Source organism: Asparagus officinalis, chromosome 2 (assembly GCF_001876935.1).
Source record: "Asparagus officinalis chromosome 2, Aspof.V1, whole genome shotgun sequence".
In the NCBI taxonomy this organism is placed as follows: domain Eukaryota; kingdom Viridiplantae; phylum Streptophyta; class Magnoliopsida; order Asparagales; family Asparagaceae; genus Asparagus; species Asparagus officinalis.
In genome coordinates this window covers 200,615-220,778 of record NC_033795.1, presented here as the reverse complement: position 1 = coordinate 220,778, position 20,164 = coordinate 200,615, and the positions used below count along the sequence as shown (strand labels likewise).

General features: G+C 38.3%; 2 protein-coding genes across 3 annotated transcripts in view; both read left to right on the top strand.

Annotated features, from left to right (window-relative positions):
* The window catches only part of LOC109829525 (non-specific phospholipase C1-like), an 8,550-nt gene extending 6,772 nt beyond the window's left edge, over positions 1 to 1,778 (top strand). The window contains 2 exon segments of the mRNA XM_020396615.1: positions 444 to 620; positions 1,183 to 1,778. Of these exon segments, the coding sequence (XP_020252204.1) occupies positions 444 to 620; positions 1,183 to 1,493 (488 nt within the window). The 3' untranslated portion in view covers positions 1,494 to 1,778.
* Positions 3,114 to 19,383, top strand: LOC109829757 (arginyl-tRNA--protein transferase 1). Of its 2 annotated transcripts, XM_020396786.1 has the most exons (7): positions 3,153 to 3,245; positions 3,434 to 3,472; positions 7,577 to 7,727; positions 7,854 to 9,014; positions 10,684 to 10,835; positions 10,914 to 11,011; positions 18,890 to 19,383. In XM_020396786.1, exons 3-7 carry the CDS (start codon positions 7,630 to 7,632, stop codon positions 19,013 to 19,015), a joined length of 1,635 nt encoding a protein of 544 aa, XP_020252375.1. In that variant the 5' UTR covers positions 3,153 to 3,245; positions 3,434 to 3,472; positions 7,577 to 7,629; the 3' UTR covers positions 19,016 to 19,383. The 2 variants fall into 2 exon arrangements, with proteins under 2 accessions (XP_020252376.1, XP_020252375.1); XM_020396787.1 differs by having other exon boundaries at positions 3,114 to 3,245; positions 10,684 to 11,011.

Sequence of the window (20,164 nt, the reverse complement as noted above, 5' to 3'; positions counted from 1 at the left end):
TCCTTCCTTAAAGATGACTTTTTTTCCTGCAAGTGTTGAATTCTACTTCTGGAGTGAGAATATATCTTATTGGGGTCTGATTAACAAAATTGGATTGTATCTTCAGTGTCATACTGGAAGAGTAAAAAGCATGAATGTTCAGATTGGCTGCAAACAGAAGTTTAATATTTTTAATCGTATAGCTCAAATGCATCACTTGAGCTAACTTCCACTGTTGACTGGCTGTAGCGGTAGAGTTGTCGTAATACATCTTGATTATTTTCAGCAAGTCTGCTACATTTTATAGACAACAATCTGATATATAGACTTGGTGGATTACTAAGTTAATTTAACATTTTCAATTAGGCGACTATACTCTATATTTGGTTGTGCTCGATAATTTACACTCAACTGTATGTACTAATGTGCTATATTTTGCACTGAAAATTTTCCATCTCGTGCAGTGATCCATGAGCCTAATGGGCCAACTCCACATTCACAGTTTGAACATTCATCTGTTCCGGCAACTGTAAAGAAGCTGTTCAATCTGAACACAAATTTTCTTACGAAAAGAGATGCATGGGCGGGTACATTTGAGAGCTATTTCTCCCTTCGGAAGACCCCTCGAACTGATTGTCCAGGTACGTATTATATACATTTCATTTGCTTGCACTGGAATTTATATTCAAAACTTGTTATTAGCCACTTACCTTTTGTCCATCTTCTAGAAACTAAATTTGTCCAAGATAAATAAAGAGTTGCATGTGTTTTTTCACAAATTGATGAGTTCCTTTGATCATAAAAATTAGCTAATATTTTATCAAATGCCATGAGTAGCAAACAAGTTTGATCTCTCTCTCTCTCTCTCTCTCTCTCTCTCTCTCTCTCTCTCTCTCTCTTATTTATTTTGACCTAATGCGTGCGGTTCAAATAGGAATATATGAGCTCCACCTCTTACCCCAACAAATACTAAAGATTATGTGCTCTTCTCTCTCTCTCTCTCTCTCTCTCTCTCTCTCTCTCTCTTATATTTATTTTGACCTAATGCGTGCGGTTCAAATAGGAATATATGAGCTCCACCTCTTACCCCAACAAATACTAAAAGATTATGTGCTCCCTCTCGTACCCCCAACAAGTACATTTGCTTCTTTGGCTGGGTGAATTTGTGTTGGTAAATATTCTCATCTCATTACCATATTGCAGAGAAACTCCCAGAAGTAGTGAGGTCACTAAGGGCATCGGGAGCAAAGGAGGATGTTTCTCTTTCGGAGTTTCAGGTGGAGCTTATCCAGCTTGCTTCTCAGCTCAACGGAGACCATGTCCTTAATGCGTATCCAGACATTGGCAAGAGTATGAGTGTGAGGCAAGCAAACCGATATGCTGAGGATGCAGTTGCAAGGTTCTTGGAAGCTGGGAGGGCTGCATTGAGGGCAGGGGCTAATGAGTCAGCGATTGTCACCATGAGGCCTGCACTCACCAGCAGGACTCCCAGCCCTTCGCTTCAAACTAGTTGAATCTCATTAAATGTGGAGCTTCCAAAATGCCTGTATCTTCTTCGTAATATGTATATATGAATTCATGAACCCCATTGTTATCTTGTATATCATGTTCTCCGAATGATTTCGGGGGACTTGGAAGGAATCCCAATGACGACACGACATAGGATCCCAGATACAAGGATCCTCCAAGTTATGTACTGTAGTCTGCTATCCATGTTATGTTATTGATACTGATAAGCTTGTTGGGGTCTTTCCTATTATAAACTGCAGTCGTGTGCGTGCGAGAATGTGTTTGGTTTATGCGTGAAGCGATGGTGTATCCTAGATTATTTTCACATGGCTAGAAAGAAGAGCCATAATCCGGCAAAATCATGCAGAAAGGATAGAGTGTATGAATATCATAATCTAGAACTTTAATTCCTATATGGGGAAAACAAAAGAAAACACATGTAGTTAAACTACAGTATGTCTCTTATATATCTCTTATTACCAACTGTAGATTAGATTAGGAGAGTAAAAATATATAATAATAAAACATTCCAGATTCAAAAGAGAAGCGTATATAATAGAATCAATAAAGTCTGAATTAAATAAATAGAAATAGAAATAGAAAGGGGGAAAAAAAGAGTAAAAGAAGAATAACCCAACATAGTTTAGCTGACTTGGTTAACTGTCTTATGAGTAGTACTTCAACGTCTTTGGGAGGTTCGACTCTCCTCCGAAGCACCCACGGTCTTAGGTTCGACTATCACCCACGGGAAAACTAATTTGCTAGAATACGTGTCCTGAGGTCAATATTCATAGTCACGAGGAAAATCCCTCGTCAAGGAAAGGAAGGAAAAAAAAATAAAGAAATTGATAGACATAAATGGAAGGCGCAGCTAAAATTGGAAGAATAGCGTGGAGTCACGCACGCGGTTCCCCTGTGTTGTAGAACAGTGGAATTAGGGCTAATTAATAAATTAGAAGAATTAGTTACTTAGGGGCTGTTTGGTTCGTTTCCTTGATATAGGGAAATGCAACTCCATGTAAAGAAATATAAGTTTTGAGTTTTCTAAACTTTTCCAAGAAATAGATTGTTTTGCTTTGGTTCGCACATAAAAAATGGTGAGAAACCAATGTATTTATTTTTCTTGTGTTTGGTTCGCATAGAAAAAAAAGAAAACTTTTGTAAACAAAGCAAAGAAGGAAAAAATCTGACGTGTCAGAGTTTTCATCAATTTCACTCGGTTGGGGAAGGAAATCGGAGAGGGAAAAAAAATCTGAGCTGGCGGCGATTTCAGCAGAGTTTTCCCTCTTCCATCCGAACGAACCAAAGCGGCACAAAGAAATGGACGGAAACAAAAAAACTGACGTGGAGGACTAAAAATCTGACGTGGAGGGGTTTTCTGAGTTTTCCACCCCTTATAATAGCGAACCAAACAGCCCCTTAATTGAAGAGAGAAGTTCCTTGATATGATTTTTTACACGCGTCGTCTCGTCCCCTTTTCATCTCAACCTCTTTTTTTAAGAAGGGGGTTGGGGTGGTAGCGACTGAAGAAGAAGAGGATTCAGATCAGGCCTCGTTTTTGTTTCCAAAACCCATCGAATAGAACCGAATAGAATCGGAGAGAGATGGGAGACGGGGTAATAGTAATAGCAGCAATCATCGGCGGAGTCGAGGCGGAGGCAAAGAAGGAGAAAGAGAAACGTTGGTGGTGGATCACGGAAAGAGGAGAAGCCCCTGCGGTTACTGCAAATCCACCTCCTCCTCTAGCATCTCCCATGGTTTGTTCTTTTTTTTTTTTCTTTCCTTTTTTTATTCTTATTGTATAGATCTACCTCCCTTCTTTCTTTCATCAACATCAACATCTTAGCTCAAATTCTCCATCACTGCTTGTCGTCGTCGTCGTCTAATAAATCAAAGTCCCTGCAATTTCTTTGTAATTCTCTCTCTCTCTCTCTCTCGTTTGCAGGTTTATGGGCACACAGCATTACGGTTGATGATTACCAAGGTATTCTGTCATTGCATATCATATTAACTTCATTGATTTCGTTTCGTTCACTTGCTATGTGCGAAATTCTGTCTGGCCATGCTCACTTTGCTAGCGTGTTAATTGTATCAGACATCCCTTGTTCGTTAGGATGTAACCAATCCTCCTCCACCATAGCCATCTATCTATATGCTTCACCATATATCATTTTCCCTATATGCTTAGTACATCAGCCCCCCCTCCCCCTCGCCTCCCCAGTATCTATAGTTCTACATACATTTATGACCTTGGCTTCCGACCTGTTTTTTTTAATTTACCATTGCAATGTTTTGATTTCATCCACAGTTGTGGTATCTTTGGTACTGATACGAGTCGTCGTGCGAGCACCTTCGATCGCGGAATTATCAAAGGTGGGTTGAGAAGAGGATGACAGAAACACAAGAATAATTCAGTATGTAGCGAAGGAAAATACCCTCTAGATTATGATATGAAAAGATTACAATCCCCCTCTCACAATCTCACTAGAATCGAGAACAAACTCTCAATTCTCTCTAAACCCTAATCTCTCTTGATTAGAATCTCTTTGATTACATTTGATTGATTAGAAACCCTGAACAATCCCTTATATAGGTGTAACAACGTGGATGGCAAAGTGGTAAATAACCAAGCCCAAACCCCACAGGAATTCATGCAAATAGAAACTCAAACGAATCAGAAAACCATCGATGAGTCGACTCATGTGCATATATGAGTCGACTCATGACACATGGGTCGACTCATGTAGTGATGAGTCGACTGGTCAGAAACTTTTTACAAAACGGCTGGGTTTCGTGAGTCAACTCATGACAGGCATGAGTCGACTCAACCTGATGAGTCGACTCATGTACATGTATGAGTCGACTCACGGGCTGAAAACCGGATGGTTCGATTCTTCGATTCGTTGTCTGGTTCCATGCTTCAACCTGCGTTTTCCTGTGTTGTTTTACACCCCTATTCTCAAGTTACCATGAGAATCATCTATCCTCAAGCTTCCATAAGGACCGTTAAGTTCCGAAGAGAAGATACACGCCTATTATGGGTCTCCCCTTTAGGAACTTGAAGTCTCATTCAAGTTAGAACTTTAGCTGAGGAAACTCGCGAGCTCCTCCATCCTTTCTGTACCACCTGGCTTTGTTAGGAACCTGATATCGACGTACAACTGAAAACGACTCCTTCGTTCCTCACCTCATCGTAGTCATCTTCCGCTCCAACATGCAACTCCTTTTCGATGGCTCGTCATGAAGTCTAATGCACAGCGAGACGAACTTCTTGTTTGCATTCACTAGCCTCTTCGCTCGCGTCACCGTCGCCAAGTTTGCCTCCCTCGGAAGAGACGCCGAACGAAATATGAACTTTTCACCATCCTTGGTGAATGTGTACTTCTGAGTTCGTCTTTCGTAGATCGCGTATCTATCTCACAAGTACGGATTGTCCAGTATAACCTGATAAACATCCAATAGAACGACGTCGCACGTGACCTCGTTAATATACGACTCGTGGAGTGCAAATCTGACAGTGTATTGATCAACTACACTTAGTCCCGTCTTCTTCTGAATCCACCCCAATGAATAAGGTTTCGGATGCTTGACTGTCTTCAGACCCAGCTTCTGAACCAAGGCCTCGGATATCAAATTTTTTCGTTGCCTGGATTAACAATTACATCAACCAAACTGGTCTTCACTTGTAACTTCAGCACAAAGAGCTGCTCTCGGGGGTCTTCGTCCTCTTTCATAGCATGTTTCCTTTCCATAAGATTGAGATTACTGTTGGGCTCTGTCATCCCAGGAACTTTCTTCGGACACTGTGCTATCACGTATGCCTTTTTCTCTTTCTTCTTCAATCCCTTTGGCTTCAGATGATGATACTTCTCCCAACATCGATTAGCGATATGTCCTGTCTTCTCGCAGTGACTACAAATTAGTTTTGTTCTCCTTGGATCACCCTTCTTCTTCTCTTTATGTTTGGAACCACTAGACTTACCACCCGTCTGTTTTGCATCTCATTTTACCTTGTTCTTCTTTTGCTTGCCCTCGATGGCAATAGCTTTCACGTTTGCCTCTGCAATAGACTCGACCGTGAATAGCTTCATCTCCTTCCGGATGTATTCGTTCAGACCTATCATGTACTTCATGAAGATGGAGTATTCGTCCGTCGCGACGTTTAGAACCATCGTCTGCTGCTAGAACTCCGTCGTGTACACTTGAACGGTCTGATTGAATCTTTGGCGTAAGCCGTACTATTTGTACCAACGCTCCTTAAGGAACCCCACTGGATAGAATTGCTTTCTCAGTAGTTCTTTAAATTTGTTTCACGATACCGTCTTCTTCTCTTGCTTGCAGTAGGATTTTTATCACGTCAACGCATGTCCTGAAAGCTTCAAAGTCGCGAACACAATCTTCTCCTTGGATGAATATCCATAGAGAGTGAAATACATCTCCATACGCTTGATCCAATCATCGAGCTTCTCCACATTGACACTCCCATCATAAACATGAATCTCCACCTTGAAATCAATTTTTAAATTCTGGTAGTAATTCTTACCTCCTTGATGTGGAGCAGTCCTAACAATCTCGACCTTCTCATCAAAATCAGTTTTCTCGCCATCTTCATTGGACTCTTCGAGCTTCTTCTTACCCTTCGAAGAAGATTCCTCCTTTCTGTCCTTTTCATTGATGAGACCTACGAGCTGATTGAGTGTAGAACCGATCGTCTTGATCTGCTTCTCCATTGCATCAAGCATTACTGAATTATCCCCTTCAGTCATCTTCTCCTTCCTTAATTTCTGGACTCCTTCCAATAAAATAAGGATCTCGCTTAGCTTCTTGTATTGCGATCGAGTCAGGTACCATACACAGGATTCCCTCTTCACAGGATCTGATCGATCTGATACCAACTTGATACGAGTCGTCATGCGAGCACCTTTGATCGCGAAATTATCAAATGTGGGTTGAGAAGAGGATGACAGAAACACAAGAATAATTTAGTATGTGGCGAAGAAAAATACCCTCTCTAGATTATGATATGAAAAGATTACTATCCCTCTCTCACAATCTCACTAGAATCGAGAATAAACTCTCAATTCTCTCTAAACCCTAATCTCTCTTGATTAGAATCTCTCTTTGATTACATCTGATTGATTAGAAACTCTAAATAATCCCTTATATAGGTGTAACAACGTGGATGACAAAGTGGTAAATAACCAAGCCCAAACCCCACAGGAATTCGTGCAAACATAAATCCAAACGAATCAGGAAAACATCAATGAGTCGACTCATGTGCATATATGAGTCGATTCATGTGCATATATGAGTCGACTCATGACACATGGGTCGACTCATGACAAGCATGAGTCGACTGGTCAGAAACTTTTGACAAAACGGCTGGGTTTCGTGAGTCGACTCACGACAGGCATGGGTCGACTCAACCTGATGAGTCGACTCATGTACATGTATGAGTCGACTTACGGGCTGAAAACTGGATGCTTCAATTCTTCGATTCGCCATCTCGTTTCACGCTTCAACCTACGTTCCCCTGCGTTGTTTTACACCCCTATTCTCAAGTTACCATGAGAATCATCTATTCTCAAGCTCCCATGAAGATCGCTAAGTTCCGAAGAGAAGATACACCCTTATCAGGTACTGCTAGTGATTGCAAGTTTGTTTTCGCTCGTTAGGCGTTTAATTTTTTTTAAAATATATGTTTTTTTTATACATAGTCAAGGATACTATAGTGAGGAATTCGTCCATTTGCACACCTCCTCTATCTAAGACTGGGAACTCTTGCCTCCATTTTGTTGTCCCCCCCTCTTTATCACTTCACCAACAACTCCTTTGCACATTTTCATGGTAGTTCCTACGTCACAGTGTTGTGGTGGTACTTACACTTCATTCATCTTTACCCTAGCCCTCTCTTGGTGCATCGTTCAGATACCTATCGCTTGTTAGAATTTATTGTTGTGCATGATACACAGACTGATGGACATAGTACTTTGTGCATCATGCTGACCAGAGCACATATGTAGCTATTTGTTTCTTATGCTGCGTGAGACTCAATTAGTTCGCCTTGTGATTTTTGCACCCCTGACAGAACTCCTTGACCGAGGTTGGAGGAGATCTGGCTGCTTTCTGTATAAACCTGAGATGGAAAGGACGTGCTGCCCGTCTTATACAATTCGTTTGAAGGCAGCTGACTTTGCTCCATCGAAAGAACAAGTTCGTGTATTTAGGAAAATGCAAAGGTACTTTTCTTGTGTCTTCTCCCATCAATAATCTTGAAATAGAGCTAACTACCTAAAATTAAGGCTGCAAAGAATCCATGCAACTTGTTTAAATGTGTATTAGAAACTGATACAGTGTGCTCATAGGTATTTAGATGGCAAAGAGAACATGAATAAAGTTGGATTATTAAAAGATCAGCAAAATTCACCAAAGACCTCACTCAACCTAAATGGAGATGCATCATCATCAACAAAAGTTCCAGAAATCGCTACCGAATCTTCAGCTGGTATATGTGAAAATATGCACCCTGAAAACGAGGTCATTGATTATTTGTCAAATCTGATCAACGAAGCTATAGCTGCATATGTTAGAAGTGGTGAGTTTCCTTCTACCGTTCAGCTCCCCAGAGCAGTTGTTAAAAAGGTAACATTCAGAGCTAAAAGGAAGCTAATGGAAATATCTGAAGGTTTGTTGTACACTAGCAACATCTCTTTTCAGATTGCAGCATTCTTAAGACGCTCATCTTCATCACAAGAAACTGCAAGTCCGATAAGTTCACCAAATCCAAGGGGAGAGCCTTTGGACATTTCACCCGCTTTAGTTGCAGAGAAGTTGGCAGGTTTCATAGAACAAAATTTGGAAGATAGAGGGCTGATTATCAAAGCTTGCAATGGTCACATTAATTTCTACTCTTATACTAAACGGGTCGGCTCATTTGATTCAACAACTGATAAAAGTATGCGAAGTTCCAATGAAGATCCTGCTGAGCGCAAACATAGTTTTGCAGCTCGTGATGGTGAAGTTCTACCCTCTAAAAGACGGAAACTAGAGATAAGAATGAAACGATCAAGTTTTGATTTAGAAGAATTTGCACTATACAGAAGATACCAAATTAAAGTGCATGATGATAAGCCAGAGAAAGTCACAGAAAGCTCATACAGAAGATTTCTAGTAGATTCCCCTTTAGTGTTTGTTCCACCACATAGTAATCACAGGGCTGTTCCTTCTTGTGGCTTTGGCTCTTTCCATCAGCAATATGTAATTGACGGGAAACTTGTTGCAGTAGGTGTGGTGGATGTTCTCCCAAAATGCCTGTCAAGCAAGTATTTGTTTTGGGATCCTGATCTTGCCTTTCTGTCACTCGGAAAGTATTCAGCTCTACAGGAAATAAATTGGGTGAAGGAGGCAGAAGCGCGTTGCCCCAGCCTTCAATATTATTATCTTGGCTACTATATTCATTCCTGCAGCAAAATGAGATACAAAGCAGCATATCACCCCTCTGAACTTCTCTGCCCTCTTCGTTATGTGTAAGTTTTCTGATATTCTGAACCTACTGACTCTACTTCTGAAACTAATCTAAGTTATGGATTTTAGCCTATCTATTGACTGATCATATTCCTGTATTAGCTTGAGTTTGTGGAATTAAATCTATGAGGGCATGGAAGGAACCTTAGAAGTTGGAACATTTTACCTTTTTAGTTTCAATGTTTGCATGTCATAGTACATCAACCTTATGAAAGAGTTAACTAATGGAAGGCCTGTTGGAGCTTTAGAGTAGGTTTTGCATTGAAGGATGGTTGATTGTTGTAATGTTTAGTAACTATGCGTACGACACTTAGGATATCTGGTTGCATGTAATACATAGGAATATCATTAAAATAAAGGCTTGAGAAAAAGTGGATGGAACATCCTAGTGAAGACCACTGTAGCTAACAGTCAGCTATAATGTTCTTCCATTGTTTTCCTATTTTCAGAGGAAACAAGCTTCCAAAAGTGATAAGGTGGCATGCTTCCACTCTTCCTTTTAAAAAAATTTGGAATTCTTTATCAAATTGTGCAAAACAACCATAACTCCTCCTCAGTCCAGTAAATAAGTTGCCTTTAAACCCCCCCCCAAAAAAAAAAAAAAAAAAACAAAAAAGGAAAAGAAAAAGAAAAAAAAAGGTCTCATGTGATCAACCATGCCCATAGTTTCTCATCTGAGAAGTATGGACCTGAAGTTTGATATAGGGAGATGGAGATACTACACAATAGTTCCTTATAAAGTAGCCAAGGAACAGGTCAATATGATTGTTAATTTGGTATATAGACGTGTGTAAATGCGCACATGCATGTGTGTGCGTATTTTGACATGTTTTTGCATCTGAATCATATTTTTCTAATAATATAATAATGATTACATGTATACTGAAATTTCAACCCATGTCGCATTTTGATGACTCCATAAACAAATAAAACCTTTGCCTCTTCTGCTTTTTAGATGGAAACATATCTGTTGAATGTCGTTTTTAATTTAAGTATTCTTTTTTATATATGAATTAAAGTAAGTAAATATCTTGAACATGTGTAGTTGAAAAACTGTATGAGAAATGTAGGAGATGTGTCGAAAGTGTCCTATATTAGAAATGTATTGTGTGTAATTGATGATATGTTTGGGAAGGGTCCTGAATTGTTTGCCACGTGCCAAGTCAACATGTGAGCATGGGCATAGGTACGCCGTCATTATAAAAATGTCTGTACTGCATAGCTTGGGCTAATCTCTAATTGGCAAAATTGACCTAAAAATTTCTTACTATAATGTCTTGCATAATTGCATTGTAAGTTGCAGGTGGATAAGGATTTTTCCACTAGCATGTCAGCAAAACAATTATATCGTCATTTAACTAATGAAATAGAGTTCTATTTGCAATGGTACCACTTTCAGCTAAGACCAAGTAGATAACTGGCAACACGATATTGCAAAAGCATTTACTGTAACACAACTTGCAGAGGTGCTACCCAACCAAACAAGCCTGTGGCAATGCACAAGTTGAAAATCTCATCATATTTATTTCTTTTGTTCCTGTGTTGAAACGCTAGTTGCACATGCTTATCCTGCTACTAGTTATATGTGCATTGTTAATTGCTTTCCTTATGGTCGCTATGTTTCTTTCTTGTTGTTACTTAATGCTTATTGGTTAAATGGGGATTTTGCAGGTGGGTGCCATTTAAAAATGCAAAACCTTTACTTGATAAAACGGCTTATGCCATATTATCAGATCATATGATGTTGAATAATCAGGAATCATCAGCACAGATGCCAAGCATGGCTATTGGTAGATCAGACTCTCCTAATGGGGATGCCCAAGGTAAACATTTTAGTGATGAAGGTGTGGAAACAGACTTTGATGTTGAAGGTTCTGATTCTTGTGTGGATAATGAATCAGACTCAGAATCTAGCTGTGAATTGCATACAGATGATCTGGAACCTTTTGATATCAGTAATATTCTGATGGATGTGAATGGTTCACGCTTCAAATTCAAGGTTTGTATATTCTTTTGCCAATTTTTTACTTTCTGCTGTGCCTTAAAGATATAGGTACTGCTGTCCTTTTTTTTCCTTTTTGGTGTGAGTATGTGCCTTAATGAAAGTGAGTCTAGTTTGTATAAAACATTTAGAGGACGAGCCTTGGCACAATGGTAACACAACTCCGTTATGACGTGGGTGGGTCCAATTGTCCAAATCAGGGAGACCATGTATGACATACTAGGGCACAATTATGATGCCACATGGTGTATGCACAGGTACTCTGATTATAATAATTCCTATAATGAAGTTAAGAATGTCGGACTAGCATTTTGCAAATTGCACTTGCAGTTATAGTTGCAGATATTTGTTTTAGGATATTATTATTATTATTATTATTATTATTATTATTATTATTATTATTATTATTATTATTATTATTATTATTATTATATTATGACTTTTGTTAGGTCTGGTTATAATTAGAGTTGCAACCGCTTACAATACAAAAAGTTTGCAACTGCGTCTTACGCCCAAATCTGCATAGGCTATCATCTGCTACCTGATGCTTTTTGCAACTATAGTTGCAACTACATCTATTAATTACAGAGAAACAAACAACCGTAACAATGTCACGATCCCAATTTACAAACCTAAAAGAAATATTGGAGCAGGACTAAACTTGTGAAAAGTTATCCAAAAATATACATTCATTAAAAGACCATCAAAATAATTTCTTCATTGAACTAAAACCAACAATAAATATTCTCTATAATCCCAAAAGTCAACATTAATCCAATTAACTTGATAAAAATAAATATTCCTCAACTTGAAATAAAACTCGACCTAAAGGAAAGAATCTCATTATTACAAAACTCTCAATTTATCAACTAAATATCGAAGACTTTATTTAACCTTCACCTAGAAGACAAATAACGATCTCGAATTTTATTCCTTGCTCCGTTCTAAGAATTTGAAAAAAATCATCAATTCCACTTAATCCTGAGTCTCTGAAAAGAATGAAAACATCACAATGAGTTCACAACTCAATAAGTGAAAAAATTCGTACATTGAACACTGGTTTTGCAAAAATTCAAATATTTCGACAAACAATAATCAAAACACTGTTATAAATAGTGGTAAATAGTCCCGTAATAGCGGCGCTAATAGCGTTAATGGTCCCTTCCCGCTACGCTATCGTCCAATAGCGGTGACATATTGCTGAATATGCGTTTTTCTTTCGTAAAAGCGGCTAATAGTACGCCCTAATGGTAAATAGCGGGCAATTGTGTGCAAAATCCGCTTTTTGACTGCTATTTACAAGCGGTTTGGGGTTTATTTTTTAAAATTAAACTCAACATTTAACCACTACATTCCACCGCCTCCCGCGATTTTCAGCGTGCTCCCGTCGTCTCTCATAGCCTTTGTCACCTAACTCAGTACTTTCTCTCACCTCCTTCACCATGAACTCCTCCTAGAATACTCTCACCGCTCAGCTTATCTTCTCGAAGACGACGACTCATTGACTTCTCATCCAGTCGTATTTGGTATTATGTGACGATTACATGTCTATTTCATGTTTAGAATCTCCTTAAATCATCAAATATACACTTTTAGATTTTCTAGATTTTTTTAATCTTTTTTTAGTATTTACACATATCTAAATTAGACCGCTATTTGATTTTACGTTTTTTACCGTTATTTTACCGCAATAGCCCCAAATAGCCTTAGCGATGCCTCACCGCTACACGACGACGCTATCCGCTATCGATAACATTGAATCAAAATATAAGAATGATAGGGAATCATCAATGGACTCTAGTACTTGATGCAATTATTTAAGAAAACTTAAAAATCATGAAATAGAAATAAGTAGGTCATGTCTCAATGCAGTCAACACTTTATACTCCAGTTGACTCGATAAACCCCACAATTATTAAGTTCATGGTTCCGGGGCGGTGAGACTAGGGATGTTACCTACCCATTTAACATCCCTAGTCTCACCGTCCCGGAACCATGAACTTAATGTAGGTTTGGGTATAAAATGGGTGGGCCATAAATGGCGGGCATGTTTTGCCTATTTACCCAGTTATGGCTCATTTAACATTTTCTAAATGGGCGGGTTTTTACCCGTCCATTTAATAAACGGGCCGTCTATTTACCCATTTAACTATATTAGCTATATATGTATAATGCTTTTAGGGTGTTTTTTGTAAACTTTTAGGGTTTTTTTTGTAAACTATTAGGGAGTTTTTACAAAATTTAGGGGGCTTTTTGTAAACTTTTTGAATTATCAAAATATGCACAGACATGTACATAACCCATTCAGGAATAGCATGAACATATTGAACAAGATAGCATTAAAATTACCAATCATGTATTTTTTTTTTCTTTTTACTATGCCAAGCGCAAAGAACTCAAAGAATACATCACTTGTAAAATGATATACGTTGTTTATTGCGATAACCAATACCACAAGAAGCCACTTATGTCACATCGAAAAGAAATTCAAATAGAATTCAAATAGAGCATAACTTTTTCGAATGTGCAAACCTGTCTTATGAATAAACATCACAACTCGTCTTAAAATGCCACAATAACCCCAATCAAAGGAAAAATACAGACCGAATTTTAATGGGATAGGGATCATAACAAACACATTAACCAAACATCAAACCCCTCACGAGAGTCCACATAATTGTTGAATTGACAATTATTCATTTCAAGTATTGCAATGCGAGGGGCCACAACCAAACCCGAATAGAAAAAGGAAACACAACAAACCTAAAATCCCTATTCATTGAGATAATCACCAAGCCTCTCAACAATCATATTGCACTGCCCAAGAGTCATTGGCTCATCATAAATGCCGAAGATCAAAGCAAGATTAGTTTTCTTGATTGTAACACCTCATGCACCCTGAAAGAAACAAGCAAACAACCAGTTCAATTATGTTAAGGATAAATATCTTTGTATGAAAAACAAGCAAACAACCAGTTCAATTATGTTAAGGATAAATATCTTTGTATGAAAACAGAGCATAAAAACCATGAATAATTTTATTGTGTTTCTCTTTTCTATAACAAGCAACTAGAAATTTCATCCTGTGCCACAATACATGAAACAGATGCACCCAATAACGAACAAAGTTGTCTAATTTGATCAAGGCCATAGTGTGTGATTATACCTAGAGTTCGAGTTCTTCCATAAGTAACTAGAAGCAAAATACATAAGGGCTAATTATTTTTATTGGTCAAACTAACATACTAAGAAAACATAAAGATGGAATCACTTTGCATTTCTCAACAGTGAACAGAAAATATCTGAAGAAAGGAACTGGAAAGCATACATTTTGCCAGCCATAACAGGAAATAAATTAGAACTTTAACTAAAAAAGCCACTATTTCTTGTTGACATCATAGTTCAAACTTGACTACGACTGATTCGCTCCATGTTTGCAGGATGCAAGAAATGCGCTTAAGATACATAGTAGAAAACAGGGAATTCTATCTTTGATACTAAGGATCCAAACTTGTATAGATTTTTTTGCATACACTTCATTATAGTTTCTAATTTATTACTATATTGCATCCAAAGCATTACTAGCACCAGACTAAGGAATATAGACATTCTCAACTTCCCTCAGATGATCCTAATCATTATTACTACGCTCTAGCTGCTCAATATCAAACTGAAGACTTCAAGAGAGTGTTGACAATTACAACATCCGGCAGGACTCTTCTTGGACTATTCCCTACGAGTTTTATTTGAAGACATTAACTGTCCTTTATGAAGTTTTGACGGTAGTGTCAGACTGACTGACGATTAGACTACTCTTCGGTTTGGATGTGAACTTTCTATAACCAGGTGCCCTAAGACACTGTTCTAAATATATGACCACGTGGGATGCTGGTTAGAAAGAGTATTAGAACAGACAAGTAAATCATGGACTTATTTATAATTTATATACACATTAACAGTTAAGTTTTGCTGATACAATGAACTCAGCCAGCCTAGCAATTTGTATCAGTCATGGAAAGTTGCTTCTCATTGAGCTTCTCTTTCATTCATATCACAAATTTATAAAGTCTTGATTCAACCTGACTTAAGCTAAATGTAGACCAATCAATCTTAGCCAATCCCTAATCGTTCATTTTAGCAAACCGAGACAATCGACTGTCCATCACATCATATCGGTGCAAATATTTGTAGATACATGCTAATCAATTTGTATCAGTCATGGAAAGTTACTTCTCCTTCAGCATGTCTTTCATTCATTCACAACTTGCTAGAGTCGTGATTCAACCTGACTTTAGCTAAAATATAGACCAATCAATCTTAGCCAATCCCTAAACCTTCATTTTAGCGAACTGAGACAAACGACTGCCCATCGTATCATACCAGTGCAGATATTTGTCCGTATCTGCTAATCAATCACTAAAGACCTAAAATTCATATGTACGAATTCATATGTACGGCCAAAAGATACATGGTGGAGGAAACACATGAACGTATTCCTCCAACCTCATACAAAAACATACATGGCGGAGGAAAAAAGAACGCGACCATCCTCTCTAACATACACACCAAATATCTACAGAGTTAGGAAAAGTGTAGCAATAGAAATGATAATGAACCAACATGATAGTAGAAATTTTAAAAAAGTAGCCGCCCAAAATCTTGGTTAGTTGCATATTACACCCCCAAATTTTCATATTTAGAGCTTAGATTCTTAAGTTGTGTCTTAAGAAACACGCGTAGGTAGATTTAACTGCCATTTCTCAATCTCTACTGTTTGCTAGTATAATTTTTCATCTTATGTACGTGTAGCTAGTAACAGCTTAGTGCATTATTTGGACAGGAGGGGGGAATGTCTACAATAAAACTCTACGGAAATAATTCCTCCAACTCGATCCTAAATTGCTGAAAATCCTGTTTTCACGACATAGGAAACCTGTAAATTTGCAAATTTCAGAAAAAAGAGCGAAAATTTCTTAAATCAAAAGAAGAATTATCAGCTTCTTTATACTAAGCTTCACTTCGCTCCTCCAAATTCCCCTCAATACCGCACATTCATTAGTTAGATAGTGTAATTTTGGATTTTATGATATCTAATGTTAATAAAAAGTTAAAAACTTTTTTCTCATAAGCACAAATTTCACTTTTATACACTAAAACAGAAGTTTTACAGCAAAAAGAAGCAATTTCATACAGTATCATACCTTCACTCGTGACCTCCCAGGAGACGAGTCGCCTCCAATCGGAACACCGATCGAAGTCTGCAAAAATCCCCATTCCCACCATTACAACGAACGAAATCAATCAAAGAACAAGAATTAGTTAACGAATCTTCACTCACCTGAGCTGCAAACGCGTGCGCCATCGCGAAACTCGAAGAAAGACTAGGGTTTCCCAGTTGAGGTGACGGAGGAGGCTCTGGCTTCACGGTTGAGGCGGCGGAGGAGGCTCTGACTTTGAGAGGCGGTTGAGGCAGCGGAGGAGACGGTGGAGGAGGAGGCGAAGGAGGCTCTGGGTTCGAGAGGCGGTTGAGGCGGCGGTGGAGGAGGCGGAGGAGGAATTGGGGTCGGGATTGAGGCAGAGGAGGAATTAGGGTCGGGGTTCGAGAGAAAAGAAGAGCTCAGAGAGAAATTAGGGTCGGGATTTAGGTTTTTTGTTTTGGGAATACGAGCGGGCGGGCAAACGGGTTAATAAACACCACCCATTTAGTGCCCATTTAATATAATTTAAAATGAACCCGCCCGATTAGACCCATTTAACTAAATGAGTGGGTTTTGGGCGGACCAAGTAATTGGCGGGCTAGGTGGGTAAATGAGTATGAGCAAAAATTAACTTCCCTAGGTGAGACCCAAATTTGGGCTCTTAGCGCTAAAATAAAACCTCATAGAGGCACATTGAGCCCTGTTTTAATAACTTGCTTATATCCGACATATACCGGTATATTGATCTGAGATGCATATGCTTTAAGAAAATTAAACAAAGTTCGTAAAACGAAATACGTTATACAAATATGCCAAAGGCTAACCAATAGTGAAATCAATCAATCACATATGCATCTCAACCTACTACTATATGAAAAAACATAACAATTGACAAAGAAAATAAGCAAAGGCTTATATCAAATAACCACGTGCAATAATCCAATCAACAATCAGTATGCGAGCAATCATACAAAAGAGTATAATCCATCAGAACAACTTACATATAGTCAATATAATATTATATATTAAAAAAGTACACTGTGAATAATGTACAAATTCACCACTTACATAAACCCGAAAGACTATCGGAATATCAATCACAATGCCTCCTCGAAGTCCCTTGGAATTCCTACATAATATTTATAAATAATCATCAAAATTACCGTATAATCTATGACGCGAAGGCCTATAAAAAATAATTTTAGGATATACCAACTTAAATTAACTATACTAAAACCAATCAACATATCCTATTGTACCCTATAGCCATGGTTAAGCATTGTATACATAACAATTTTTTTTAATATGGTAACTCAAGGTCACAAGCTAAAATTAAATGGCCTTGTATAGAAATGAGGACAGAAGGCGTGGAGACCAACACAAGAGGCAACAGAACCAAGGTTTGGTTCCACCATGGCCATGGCCTCAAAATATTGAGATGTAGCCATAAATTTCTAAGTGGGAAATATAAAATACCTAGAAGTGTTCTTGATCCCAACACGACTGATAAAGAAACCTCTTTTTTTCCTGCGGAGAAGTGAACACGACTCTCAGGTTGGAGACGTGGCTGAGTCCAAACCCGCGTTGATGATAAGGGAAAGAAGGAGAGACGGCAATCAACCAGGGGAAAGGAGTTTTTTTTCTTTGTACGGCGAAACAGAGATGGCAAAAGAAGGAAGAGGCTGACGGGACAAAGAAGAAACAGCTGGGGTAGGGTTTTGGGTATTCATAAAAGTCCTTTTACTAATAGAACCCTAACAATTTATGCATAAAAGTCTTTTTACTTTTCTTTATATATATAGCCAATAAAACTTAGAATTTTTATAAACAACTTCCAAAATGTCTTAGTTGCATGCAACTATAGTTGCAGCGGATCTGACAACCCTTATGTAAAATGTTCTTTCTGGGTATTCCTCTGTAAATGACTACAACATAGTTTTGGACTGATAACGTAATTCACTTTTAAATTTAGTCATACCAAACTTGTGAGATTGATTGAAAGTTTGTCTATGCGGATACTAGCAAAAACGAGTAAGAAGGTAAATTGTGCAAGTGTGTTATGTGTTGGTTTAGGTGCTTATGTTTCTTGCAGAAGTCCGAAGATAACCTCTCAATTTCATCAGGAGCATAACACTTATAATTTGTTAATAAACTTGATGGTATATTTTGCTGTATCTTTGGCAGGATTTTCCAGTCAGCCAGTTTCAAGTAATGAAAACAAAATTTTCTACATAAACAACTCACAGAGTGACAAATAATGATTATGGAGTATGATTAGAGATTTATCCTCTTGCGTGATGTTGGTGTAGTCTTTTTGTTGTGAATGCTGATACTATAAATTCAATGTACATAAAGATTTGAGGGCAATTCATCAAAACATAATTACTTTTCTGTTGCCCTAATTATTCACTCTACTAATCTTGATATGCCGGATTGAAATGCCTAAAATTTTGTTATTTCAATATATTCAATTTCATTTTGCCCATGCATGCACTTTTGAAATTGGATGTATGTGTTCTGTTCATGCACGCTTGTGGATTATGCTTTGAGAAGATGCAAGGTTTTTCATTTACCTATGACTTCCAAGTTCTACCAAGCCAGGTTGTACATACTTTGAATATGTCACCATGTGTCGTTTGTCTGACTTTAATTGATGCGATGTGTTTTGTTTTTTTAGGACCTTCAGCAAATGTTTGGTCCGGTCGACGACAGATACATGAACGAACTTGAAATGCAGCTGCGCAGATATGTAAAAGCTGTGGGTGAGGAGCTGTCTAAACGTATGGTTTACTCTCTTGGCTGATTTCATGGAACCTTATTAGGATGGATTCCCCTTTCTTATCTTGGAACTTGCTCAACTGGGGTTCCTCTTACCCTGCATGATTTTTTTACAATGGAAAATAAAATCGATCCATGTGATCCGCTGAAACCAAGTGTGCTACACTTTTATGTGGACATAGCGATTGTGTGGTCTGTTCGAATCTCGGGTGAACTGTTAATATATCATGGCTGGTTCAGTAGATTGTTCTTGCGAGTCAGTTATGTTGTTGGCTTTCTGGCTTGCTGGAGTAATCGTAGGGTCATTTTGCTATATTCTATTATCTGTTAGATTTTTATCTTTACAGATGTACAAGGTCCTGAAATTTCTGTTGTTTGCTTACCCCTTTTCAAGCCTTGTGTGTATTTATGTGAATCAAACTACCAAAATGTCTTTGATTCTTTGTACAAATGTAGGTTCACTATTCTCGCATTTCAACGTGTTGACGAGTAGATCTGATAAAGAGAGAAACCAAAATACACCGGCAATAGCAGACCCAGACAGAGGATAAAATTCTGCTGAGATTTTAATACCCCGTTTGATTAACAGAAGCAATCTCATTATCAATTACGCTGCTATACCGTCCCTGTTCATTTTGTAACCATCCGTTTGAGTGTTGCAGCAAAGTTTCGAACGGCAAACCGGAATTCACTATCAAAGTGCCCCACCCTGGTCCCCTCGGCTTTACCGGGAGTGCACGGTTTGGATGCAAATCCTCTTGCCGAGGGTTCTTGAGCCTTATTTATCTTGGGCTGGGGTTTTGGGCCGTATTGTTATTCCGTGGCTAACTGCCAAAGTGAAAGTCCATGCACGGTGTATTGCTTCTAACTGTTTCAGGCGTAGCGATGCCGCCGGCGGCCTTTCTCTAATTATCGACTACGGGGTTCTGCACACGGAACAGAATGACACGTAGTTAAGTCGTCGCGTGGACTGAAACCAATCAAGCTCGCTTTCTGAAGATCATCGTAGATCATAATTTGGGTTTTTTTTTTTTTATATAAAGGAAACCACCACGAAATATTATGATTTTTCAGAGAACCACCATTATTTCTGCTAGAACCACCATAAAAATATGAATTTTTTACAAAGGGCCACAAAATTATAATTTACATTAGTATTTTGTTAAATGATAGT

What these genes read in the sequence shown, in the direction of transcription:
- LOC109829757 (XM_020396787.1), top strand. Translation starts at nt 7,630, where the DNA reads ATGGAAAGGACGTGCTGCCCGTCTTATACAATTCGTTTGAAGGCAGCT. An exon ending in GTATTTAGGAAAATGCAAAG is followed by an intron (nt 7,728 to 7,853) that starts GTACTTTTCTTG and finishes GTGTGCTCATAG; the next exon opens with GTATTTAGATGGCAAAGAGA. An exon ending in GTTCACGCTTCAAATTCAAG is followed by an intron (nt 11,012 to 18,889) that starts GTTTGTATATTC and finishes TTGTTTTTTTAG; the next exon opens with GACCTTCAGCAAATGTTTGG.